This window comes from Pipra filicauda, unplaced genomic scaffold, assembly GCF_003945595.2.
Source record: "Pipra filicauda isolate LSUMZ 115617 unplaced genomic scaffold, ASM394559v2 scaffold27_size4233163_pilon, whole genome shotgun sequence".
Lineage (NCBI taxonomy): Eukaryota > Metazoa > Chordata > Aves > Passeriformes > Pipridae > Pipra > Pipra filicauda.
The window spans coordinates 405076-417573 of record NW_024104398.1 but is presented as its reverse complement, the minus strand read 5'-3'; the positions used below and the strand labels follow the sequence as shown (position 1 = coordinate 417573).

Here is a 12498-nt window from a genome sequence, read left to right as displayed (position 1 = left end):
ACCTTGTGGCAGAAGTTTACCAAAAACCAAGAGAAGTAATTGCAATGCTTTATTTTGCCTAATGTTCAGAAAATGAATGAGGACAGGGTTCTTTTGGAGCAAGTCTAGAGCAGAGCTGTGAAGTTGATAAGAGCCCTGGAGCACCTCCCCTATGAAGACAGGCTGAGACAGTTGGGGCTGTTCAGCATGGAAAAGAAAAGGTTATGTGGATACACATAGCAACCTTCCAGTATCTGAAGGGTGCCTACGGGAAGCCAGAGAGAGACTCTTTCAGGAACTGTATTGATAGGACAGGGAGTAAGGGGTTCAAACTGAAAGAGATGAAATTTAAGTTAGATATTAGGAAGAAATTCTTTACTCTGAAGGTGGTGAGGCACTGAAACGGGTTGCCCAGGGAGGTTATGGATGCCCCAAGCCTGGCAGTGTTCAAGGCCAGCTTGGATAAGGCCTTGAGCAACATGGTCTAGTGAGAGGTGTCCCAGGCCATGGCAAGGCAGGTTGGGACTAGATGATCATTAAGGTCCCTTCCAACCCTTAACATTCTGTGATTCTGAATTGGACTGGAGAAGCACTAGAAGACAGGATCCTTTTGTGAATGCAGTGGTGGAGGAAATACAAGAAAGCTTCTAAAGCTGAAAGTTCTAGAAGACTGCTCAAGACTTGTGTAAGATTTGTGGAACCAGATGTCAGCTGAATGCTCCTGTCTCTGGAGCTGTTAAGGATGATAAGCTCAGCCTGTTGTTGGCCAGTCCTATAAGAGCCACAGGTTTATGAAAATCTTTTGCTGGGCTTCTGTCTTGGAGGTAGTTTCCCCTCACTTGCAAGTCTTGCTAACCACCAGGGTGTGATCAGCGTTCAGCGAATCAGATGCTTTAGCTGTGTTGGAATGATAACTGTAATGAAGGTTTTGATCTTCAGCAGCTTGATTTCTTTTCCAGGCCATGGTGTTCAGAAATAGAGATTTTTTTTGTTGTTGCCCTAAACTGTGTGGTTAACCACTGTGGTGGCTTCGAAGTTCATGCAAAACAATCTGGAGAAGTATATCATGTCATTATTAACAAGTCAGCCTTGGATTCCCTTAGCAGAGGTTCTTGCCAGAGCTGTGCACAGTGCAGAGCAGCAGTGTGGATATTCCCCATGGTAGCTAATGGTCTGCATGTCTTTTGTTCTTCCGACCCTCAAAGCTGTGCTGGGAACTTTTCTCACAGAAGAATGTAAAAAAAATTAACTGAATATCTGAATGCTAGGCAGATGATACTTGGGTGAAGGCAGTTTTATAGGTAATAACCAGAGATTTTATTGGCTGTTGCGTTATGTAAAACTTAGCAGGTAACAGCAGGGAGAAGTGTCTGAAATTTCTAAGTCTCTCATACAGACTGATAGTATTTGAGCAATTACTGATCTCCAGCACTGTCAGGAGCTTGGTTTTGGAGGAAAACATGTGAATATGCCTATATGTTAGTCCTGTGGTGTAATGCGATCAGTATGCCTAAAGAATCCTACATTCTTCTAGCATCCATTTGGATTAAGTAGGTTATGCAGGTTTTGTTTGGGCTTTTCAGGGTGGTGGTGGTGTGTGTTTGTTTTGAATTACTATTATTTAATTTTACTCCCCTTGTTGTATACTTACTTCAGTTCTTTTCCTGAGCATTCTGTTTATGTTTACCCTCCCGTCTCTTTGATTTCTGTAGTCTTTCTGCTTGTCCTGAAATGCAATGCATGAATATTTCTGCCCAAAAAGAACTGTAGAGTCAAATGACCAATGTAGAGAGAAAATAAAAATATGAAGGAAAGCTATGCAATAAACCCTTCCCTTTATCAGAAGTGTGGAAATAACCTGGCTTAAGGTACATGGTCATTAGGGATAAGGTTAAGGTTACACTGGTCAATGAATAGGTATCTTACTCTCCAGATGACATATTTGATAAACATAATGAATAGTGTTAGAAGTATAAAAGAACAGTTTTAAAAATTTAAAAAAAAATATTTGGGGGAGGGACGGGGGGGCAGAGGATTTGAGTGCAACCTAAAAGGTACAAACTCAAATACCACGTTCAGACTTGGATCTAAATATACTCTGAACAAGATACCAGATCTGGCTGGCTGATTTGTCTTTTAGGATTTGAAGTAGGGTCAGATCAGCAGCATGCAGGAGAAATTTGCTTTGTCCTGCAGATGTGGAACTTCAGGTTTTCAAGAGCCTGTACTTGGATGCGGCAGGAGCACTAAGAGGCTGAAAGCTGGCAGTTATTCCCCAGAAGCTTTGTGAATCATGTTTGTGAACTGAGGATAGATAAAGTCCATAGAAGGATAGCTCGCATCCATCCCCAACCATCTGTAGTCACAGTAACATTATTGTTTTCTACTTTAGTTTTTATCAAGCGGCTCAAAAAAGCACATGTTCTATTCTTACCTTCTCTGTGCTGATAGGTAGAATGATCTCCAGGGCAGTGAAGTGGACTGGAAATGATCTGTTCTATGGTTTCAGACAAATGCTAGACCTTCTGGAGGCTTCTTTGATCATGTTATTGTGTTTTAAATGAACTGTGTTTCTATCCTAATCTTCTCTCAAATACTAAGTTGAACTTTTTGTAGGAAAGAGTTATGACATAGCAGAGTATATGAAAAGGAAAAAAATTGATTTTTAGAGAATCTCGGAAGACACAAGCACAACAAGAGCAAGTGTTAGGCAACAGAGTTCTGAAAGGTTGAGTAGAGCCAGATAAAGTAAGTTGTGTGTACAGCCATCTGAATATTGCAAGACTATAAGAAATGTCATCCGGAGTCAAACCAATGAGACCAGAATTGCATCCAGCCCTCCACGTGCAGACGTGCCATGGTTTACAATGTGGCAGAATGATGTTGGCTGCTTTCTCCTCAGTAGTCTTCTTGATGATGCCTGGTGTTTTGTAGGCTGCCACTGCACAATGCAGCAAGGATTTCAGGGAATTATCTGTGATTTCCTCTCTGACATCCTGTATCAAATGTAAGTCAGTGAGTCATCTGAGGAGCAAATAAATTGTGTTTGACTGATTCATGTTACCTGAAAGACATCCAGTTTAGTTTTGGATACATCAAGACTTGAAGAATGCACTGCCTCTTTGGTATTTAACCAAATACTTAATTATTGTGGTAGCTGTTAAAAAGTCTGATTTTTTATATAAATTTATCTGGCACAGGTCTCAACTTTGGGGTTTTTTTCTAATTTTCTCTGCTACTATATTTGTGAATGCTGTTTTCTTTCCATGATGTTTAATTTCCAAAACATAAGGCAAATATTTTGTTCATTCTGCCAGTTATTATGGCAGAGAGAGACTGGTGACTGGGCAGGTCTCTGAACCTGTATTTGCTGTGCAGAAATAGCAACTTGCACTCCTCTTACTGGGTCCACTTCTTAGTGCTTCTGACTGAGGGAGTACAGGTGTCTTGTAATTTTCCTCAGCTGATCCTAGGAAGTCTCCTTCTACCCTCTCTGCTACAGACCTTGCTTTTGGAACATCATAATGTAGCTTTGCATGCAAATTTCCTGGTTTTTCTATTAGGGTCACATCAGGCTGGGCACACTGTATTTTACCACTGTCCTCCTCCACCTTCCTTTGGCACACGGGCATGAGGCCAGTGTCCTCAGGAAGGCCCTGGTGTTCCATGACCTGTTCCAAGGCATGTGATGAGACTGAAGGGGACCACCCTTTGTTTAGGACGTTTTATGTGCTAATTCTGGATCTGTTGATTTTTTTTAAAGACTTCTCTCCAGTTATTACTTCATCGAAAAATCTATTTTAAATGTATGATTTTCATTCTTTTCAAACGCAGAACAAAAGTAGTTGCCGAACGCTTCTTTGTCTCTGTCACCAACGTTTTTCTTGCCTCTGGATAGTAACGAACTGATGATATTGCTGGAATTTTTTCATTACCCTCAGCAACTTTCTTACCCATTTGCCACAGTACTCACAACATACAGTATTTTCTATTGATGTTTTAAGCTGCCTACAGTTTTAGAAACTTTCAGAAGTTATATGTAGTTTTCGACTCCCTCTGGTGGTCTGGCAGTGGAGCTGGCGAGTAGTTTAGCTGCTCACATTGACAGCAACAAGCAACATGTTTGAATGCAGTATGACACTGTACATGCTTCGGATTTAACTAATTTGTTTGTCCCAGATGCATTTAAATAGCAAAGGGGAAAATACTGGTGTTTATTAACAAATACAAATATTTTTGTTACTAATGAGCAGCAAGGAACATTGAGGGAAGAAAAGAAGAAAAAGTGAAAATTCAAAATTTTCATTCTGTGTAACAATTGAATTTATTTAAAGGGGTTGAACTTCGGAACTGAGGAAGAGATGTAACTGCACTCAGTAAATTCAATGTGAGAAACACTTCGTCTTCTTTTAAGTGGTCACAGAAATGTAGTTTGAAACAGTATTATGTGATTTCTGTGTAGACAGAAACTGCTCTAAGTATGATTTTAGCCAATAATGTAATGAAATCAAACAGTTGTTCTACAGAGAGTAGAGCTGCCACAATTGCTTTGCTAGATAAAGAGACTATTCAGATTTACAAAGGTACATATTTACTATGATCTGGTTTTCTAATTTCCTAACATGTAATAGGTAGCTTATTTTTACCCTTAAGAAATATTTAAAAATGGTACCTGGCTTACTTTCTGTGTTGAGAAGTAGAGGCCTAATTAAATTCCCCAAACTTAAAAGTAGCCAAAACATTTATCTGAAATCCTTAGATCTTTGAACAAGACTGAAAAGTTTTATGCTGGCACAGTAAATGTGAGAAACAGAAAAGTATATAATTTTTCTTCCCATTTTGCTTCCTGTTCATTACAGTTAATATAGGATAGCAAATTTACTGGCATCTCACCTTTGTAAAAGTACAGTTGTGGAACATGTAGGAATTAAGATAGGAGTATGTTTATTCAGTCTCTAAAACTGCCATTTGAGTGATACTCTGTTGCCCTTTCAGTGGCAATGCTGGTTCCTGTTTCACATGAATGGGCTTGGAAAGGACCTCTTTTTGAGTCTGACTTTTTATCTTTTGCAATTAGTAATTAAACTTCAGATTCCACCAATCAATGACTGTTAGCCCCTGTCATTTATTAAAGACTAAAAATTAACATAAAGGGATTTCATACAACAGTGAAAAAATAAGTATTTGCCTGATGGTGTGGCATACATTCTATTTTAAATATCAATTGCCTGTTATCTCCCAAGAGCAGTATAAACTGAATCACTTTAAAGGCAACAAACTACAAAATCAAAAGTCCATTGTGAAGAAAGCTTCCCAGGTTCCTAGGTTTTCTTGAACTGCTTTGTGTGTGATTTTAACTTTCAAACAGCTGTAAGGGCGTAATGGTTTACACAATAATGTACATTTGCAGATGTAACAATTTTATCTCTAAGAAAATACACTCCTCTAAGTACAAAACCTTGAAATGTTGAAATATTTTGATAAAGCTTATTTCATTTATACTCACTGTATTCCTTGCTATGAGGCAGGGGTAGCAGGTTTTATAACGTGCATGTCTTCAAACTGTTGATTTCACAGATGCTCTTCAGTCTCACTTTACTTCCCTTTAAATTGCATTTTGATACTCTCAAAAAGGAGACAAGTGCCACTGTGAAATTATTTTCTCTAAAAATTTTTCTATGGTTTGTTGTAAATTTCACAGAGATTACTGACTTCAGTAGGAATGGAGAATTCTGCAGTTACCTCCTGTCACTAACAATGTTGTAATAACTGGGGAAAAAAAAGACCAACAAAGACTTAGATTCCAGTAAAATGTTTGCTTCTATAATTGCTTATGAGTTGTGCTCTTCACTGTAGAGAAATTAATTCTCACATTAATATGTTTTGACCTGAAAATTTTTGCACTTCACATTTGAGAAAATGGCAGGCAGTAGTAGGGATTACAATTGCTTTAAAATACACATAGTATTTGAACTGCATCCTTCATCACTTGCAGTAGAATACATTTAGATCTTAATAGACATTAAAATGTTGATTTGTATTGAAAGACAAAAAGATTGGTAAAATACGGATTTATGCTGAGGAAAAGCTTTTAAATATTTACTTTTTTATTCTATTTTACACTGTGAATATAAAATAAGGACTTCTGTGCTGTCTTCTGTAACATTGTATTTCCCTCAGAATTGTTGTCTTTCTCACAGAAATGTATGCTATAAGAAGGAACACAGACAAACTACTTGGAAAAAAAAACAACAAACCACTGGTCAGGGTGCCAAACTAAAACCAGAGTAGTAGTCTAAACTTGCATATTAAATGCTTTTTATGTAAATAGTGAAACAACACTGACCTTTAAGGATTGCTAGCCTTTGACACAAGTTGGATTTTAAGGTTTACCTGGCCCATTTACCTCAAGGGCCTCCATATCAGAGAGCTGATTTCAGCAAGGCTGTTATGAAAATACTGCATTAAACTTTTTTAATAATTGTTTTAAACTTTTTTTTTTTTTTTTTTTAGAATGAAGGACAGCTAGAATAAAGGTGAGCTTGGGTTCCTTCCCTGCCACTTCAGCAGTGAATAGTGTTTGTCTAAGAAGCCAAACTCAATCTAGAATAAAACCCAGAGACCTTGTAAATTTTCTTGCAGGTTTGTTTTCTTTTTTCTTGTCTGAGTTTTGAGCATCGTATATTTGAATACGTTACCTTTAAAAATGCAAGTACTCTTTGAGTTGATTTTTCTGATTCCCTGTTACAGAATATTTAATATCTTAGTAGAGATTAAAACGCTACTTTATTTAAGTCAGTTTATATTCTCTGTAACATTTTCATCAGTATAAACCCCCATCACGTCTGTTCCTCATAGTTCTGTGTGGAGTTACTAGTGCAGAAAGCTGCTTTATCAGGTTTAGTTTCAGGTTACGAGAAGTATGAGAGTATGAATAACATATTGAGTTTGTGTGGCCAGGTTTTGGTAGTGTGTGTGTGGGTGCTACAGGGGTTGCTGCTGTGAGAAGCTACCAGAAGCTTTCTCCATGTCCAACAGAGCCAATGCCAGTCAGCTCCAGGATGGACCTGCTGCTGGTCAAGGCCGAGCCCTTCAGAGATGGTAGTAACAGCTCTGTGATAACATGTTTCAGAAAGAAAAAAAAAAGTTACTGCACATATGTAGTTGTGTTCAGGGAAGAGAGGAGTGAGAATATGTGAAAGGAACAGCTCTGCAGACACCAAGGTCAGTGAAGAAGGAGGGGGAGAAGGTGCTACAGGTGCTGGAGCAAAGATTTCCCTGCAGCCCCAGGTGGAGACCGTGGTGAGGCAGCTGTGCCCCTGCAGCCCATGGAGGGCAACGGGGTCGCAGAGATCCACCTGCAGCCCATAGAGGAGCCACGTGCCGGAGCAGGTGGATTCCTGAAAGAGGGCTGTGAACCTGTGGGAACAGGCTCCTGGCAGGGACCTGTGGACGCATGGAGAGATGAGCCCACGTTAGAGCAGGCTTGTTGGCAGGATTTGTGACCTTGTGGGGGACCCACGCTGGAGCAGGCTGTGCCTTAAGGACTGCATCCCGTGGAAAGGACCCGCTCTGGAGCAGCTGGTGAAGAACTGGAGCCCATGAGAAGGACTTGTGCTGGAGAAGTTCATGGAGAACTGTCTCTGGTGGGAGGGACCCCCTGCTGGAGGAGGGGAAGAACTCTCTCTGAGCAGTGGCAGAAACGACCTGGGATGAACTGACTGCAATTTCCGTTCCCTGTCTCCCTGCATCTCTGGTGGGGAGGAAGTAGAACCTGGGAAGGAGGAAGAGGTGGAAGAAAGGTGAAATTTTTTTAAGATTTGTTTTATTTCTCATTATCGTGCTCTGATTTTGATTGGTTGGTAATAAATTCAATATCCCCAAGTTGAGTCTATTTTGCCCATCACACTAAGAGTGAGTGATCTCTCCCTGTACTCATGAACCTCTTATTGTGTTTTCTCTCTCCTGTCCACTTGCAGAGGGGAGTGATAGAGTGGCTTTGGTGAGTATCTGACATCTGGCCAAGGTCAAACCACCACGGTGTGGAGCCATGTACTTTAAGTTCCTCATAGCAAGCTCATGAAATTGCACTGAACAATCCATTATTTCTCTTACTGCCCTGTGTTTGGGGGAATTGGAGTGGGAGTGATGGCATAAGGCAAAATGGTTGACCAATACATGTTAGTTACTTTTCCTGCATTTTAATTTTCCATCCTTTTCAGAAACCAAGTATTTCTCTATATTTGTCAGCCAGCTGCCTCACCTTACAAGCAGACTATTTCTAGCAAAGTAAATGTATGTCTCAGTCTGCCCCAACAATTTGATGAACAGGCCACTTCCAGAAAACAACACTTTGTTTAAAGTTGAAAAAATAAGGGACAATTGACAAAATATGTGGGATCCTACTTCTTTTCTCTATGACTTTTATGCTATTCATTCCAGATCCATTATTGTATTCCAATATGGGTCATCTCTAATGGAATCCTCTCAGAGCAGTCTTAGGTATATGGAAGTTTCATTAATGTTAAAGCAGATTTTCTAAGTGTTTCAATGAATTTCAAAATGTACTAATTCCTTTTGCATAGACATTTCACTTCATAAATAGTAGCTGTGGAGATAATAAGCCTGATGAACTGTTATGTAAATATTTTAATACTATTCTTTTACTGGTAGCTCTTATTGAAATGATGTGATCAGTGCTAACAAAATGTGTTAAAATTGTTGTGAATAAACATGAATAATCTTCATAAGCAAATGAGCTCTTTTCAAAAGTTGAAATTTTCATTTTCATAATCTTATGTGTAAAAGAACTAGTAGTTACAATATCAAACATTTTGAATTACCATTCTTTTCCTGTGTCATTTTTAACTTAATTGTCTTATCTCTCCAGTATAGTAATCCATGTTGTAATCAGTTTAATGTTCTCTAGATCTTCTGAAACCTCAGGTAAGCAAAAAATGCTTTTACATTTCTCCTTTTGCTTTTGTTATATTACTAAATCCTCTTTCCAATCCTGCAGCACTCCATTGTATTTTTAAACACTGTAATGTTCTGCTACCATTTCTATTTCACTTTTAAAATCTAAAGAATATTTTGTTTGAAATGGGACTGTAACCTGAAAGTGCTATAATAGCAACTTGACAAAAGGCAAATTACAATATCTGAATTTTGTGCTATTATGCTTTCAATAGAACTGGGAATGAAAAGTTAATTAGTTGAAACACTGAAAAAGACACCTGATAACTGTCATAGAGTTGCAATAGCTGTGATGGTCTAAGGATGATAGAAGCAGAACAAGATTTGTAGGAAGTGGATATTCATTACATTGAGAATACAAGCTTTCAGTTATATAAGCCTGGGTCCATTCCCGATCAATTAGTGATTCGATGGAAATTGTCGATCTTTAAAAAGATGCATCCCGTTCCTGATGTTTCAGTGGATGATCAAAACCAAAGCAAAACTTCAGAAAGCACCTAGTGCATGTGACACACAGACATACCCAAACTAGAAAATTGTTTAGAAATTCTGTTATGTGCACAACAACTCTACCAATGCCCATAGGCAATGTCATGTTTACATTTAACTGATCTATTTATAGAACAGCACATAAAAGTGACTCATGATAGCATTGATCCACAGAAGTTTGAAGATTCACAGGGTTGGGGGAATAAGAATATGTTGTCCTTAACAGTTATGAAACAATGATTGACCTGTCTCAGGCTAGTAATGTTGTGTTTGCCCAAATTTCACTTCTGAGTTTGTGAACTTCACATGTCTGAAGACTAACATGTGTTAGATCCAGAGGAGTGCAATGCATGTAAGAGCAAAAATAGCATCCAGCCTGTTTTTTGAATCTTCAAAACTCCAAACTGTCATCATCTGTGACAGATAGTTATTGTCACAAATTCAACCAAATTCCTGTTGGCTTCACTGTTTTCTCATTTCTGCAGATGGAAAGAATTAATAGTACAAGTCTGCGCTGTGACCCAAGGGTGTGGAGCAAGACATTTGAATTATTTGAATTTATGTTTTGTTTCATTACACAGTATCTCTGAAAAACCTGTTCTTTCTGTCAATGGGCTGTATCCTTATTTTGTGAAAAATAAATAATATGTGAGTTGGGTTTTTTTAGTGCAGTCTCAGTCTTTTTGCTACTTTTTCAGTGAAAATCAGTCTTGGCAGCAGTTTTCCAAGGTGTATGTGAGTTTGTGGAACTGGTGTGTCATGTATGTGTGATGTAGCACTTGATAAAGATACACAGTCCCACTGGAATTGTTTCAGATAGTATTTTTATTTCTCCCAAATGCTGGAAATGCATTTATTTTCTCAAAACGTAGGGCACGATCTCTGTGCAGTGCGGACCTTTGTTACACAGGCCCTGCTCTCCCCTTGACTGAGGCGCAGGTGAGTTTTGCGCCGGTGGCTCCGCTGGGCTGTGCCGTGGCGTGGGACACGGCGTGCGAGGGTCTGTCGGCTACTGGGAGTGGTGTGAGGTACGAACGTGGAGAGGGCAAGGGGAGAAGGCCGTGAAATGGGTTAAAAGCACCAAGCGAAGGGTGGTGAGCGGTGCCAAGGCAGGTGAAGAGGCGACCAATGACGGGCAGGAACCAGTTTTCCGCTACATTTTGTGGAAGGGGAAAGTAAATCAGATGGGGGGGGAAAGGGGGCCTGTGGTCATCGTTCGCCGGTGTAAGGATGAAATCAGCTGAGCGTGCCATTCCCACCCGTGTGTAAGTGGGTTCTGAAGAAGCAGCTCCCGCCGGTGCCCGCGGCAGCCTGGCGGTACCGGCCCCGCTACGAACGGCGGTGGCGTTGGGCAGACTCGTCCCCTCCCTCCCTGTCTGTCTGTCTGTCTGTCTGTCCCTCCCGCAGCCCCGGGAGCGGTGGTGGGACCTCCGGCAGCGGCCGCTCCCGCCAGACCCGGCCCGGCCCGGCCCGGCCCCCCCCGCCGCTGGCCCCGCCCCGCCCGCGTGGCCGCCAGGGGGCGCCGCTGGGGCGGTCGCGGTGCCGCCAGCGCGGCGCGGCCGCAGCGCTCGAGTTCCGCCGCTCCGGGGCCGCCGCCGCCGCCCGTCCCCGCCTCCCCCCGCCCGCCACGGCCCCTACCCCGCCGGGGCCCCGCGGCCCGGCCATGGCCACCAGGAAGGCGGGCTCGCGCCTGGAGACGGAGATCGAGCGGTGCCGCTCGGAGTGCCAGTGGGAGCGGATTCCCGAGCTCGTCAAGCAGCTCTCGGCCAAGCTCATCGCGAACGGTGCGGCGCGGGCGGGGGGCGGCGGGGGTCCGGCAGGTGCAGCCGGGCTGGCGGCCACAGGGGCCCGCGGTGCCCGGGGGGGCGGCCCGGCCATGCGGGAGCGGCGCGGGGGGCGGCGGGAGGCGGGAGCCGCCCAGGGCCGGCCCGGCCCGGCCCGGCCGAGGGCACAGCGCTCAGCGCCGCGGGAGCGGGGCCGGGGTCCCGCACCGCCGGGGTGCGGGGGGGGGCCGCGCTCCGCGTCGGCGGCAGCGCGGCCCTGCGGAGTGACAGAGGCCCGAAGTGCTGAGCAGCCCGACACTGGTCACGAGCGCTGCAGTTCTGCAGGCACACATGCTGACAGTGTGCATAAAGCCCTAAATGTCCTTCTGTGCGCTGCCGGGGGATCTGTGCACAGCCTGTCGTAGGAAGGCTTCTGTCCTTTCTCTTAAAAGCATACCTCAGCAATGTAGTGCAGCTTTATTTATTTCGTTATAAATAATATGAGTAGCTTGTTTGGTCTCTTATTTATTGTATCACAAAATTCAAAATGTTTATCTAAAGAATTGTGCCTGATGAACAAGAGAAGTTTTCTTTGCCATGGATGCCTTCATTCCGTGTATGAGGATAGTGTCAGCCTCTATGGGCTCACTCATGGGCTTGAGGTGGACCTGGAGGTATTTTCAGAGAGCAGTCAAGTCTGCAAAGACAGAACTTGGGGTGAATTCAGAGGTGCTAAAGTTAGCAGAGAGAGGATGAGCATAAGGTTGACATCAGTTGTGAAGGCTGTAATAGCTTTGCACGTTTAGACAGGGAAGAAAACTGCATCATTCAGGTGTATAGAAATAAAAATAAAAGGAAAAACCTGACTCAAAGAAGAGAGAGAGAGAATTTAAGAATGAATGGATGGATAGTAGATAACCTTTCATGGGTTGGCCTTAAGAACAACTGGGTGGTGATCCTGACACTGGTGTTACTAAAAATAAACCTGAGTGAAAAGGTGGAAGGTTTTATATTTAGTTTCAGGACATGCATCATTGAGTGATAGACTATGAACTAGTTAGAGATCACTTCAAGCAAAGGCAAATGTGATTTGGCTGTCCAGTTGGGAAGTATGATCTTCATAGTTTTAAGATGTACTAAGGTATTTCAGACAGGTAGGGAGAGCTAGACAGGAGATGTTATTGACAATTTGACTTAAATTTCTCCAATCTACATACTTTTTACCTAAGTGAAGCATATCAGAGAGGATTATGCAATCTGCATAACTTTACACTTCAGTGGTTTTCCTATT

At 42.2% G+C, this 12498-nt stretch overlaps 1 protein-coding gene across 2 annotated transcripts in view; it reads left to right on the top strand.

Annotated features, from left to right (window-relative positions):
• Positions 1-11007: 11007 nt before the first annotated feature.
• The window catches only part of TTC7B (tetratricopeptide repeat domain 7B), a 138019-nt gene continuing 136528 nt past the window's right edge, over positions 11008-12498 (top strand). Inside the window, exon 1 of one of the 2 annotated variants that reach the window (XM_027739980.2) lies at positions 11008-11228. In XM_027739980.2, the coding sequence (XP_027595781.1) occupies positions 11108-11228 (121 nt within the window). In that variant the 5' untranslated portion in view covers positions 11008-11107. The remainder of the gene's footprint in view (positions 11229-12498) is intronic. The other variant, XM_039382669.1, reaches the window with a different exon arrangement.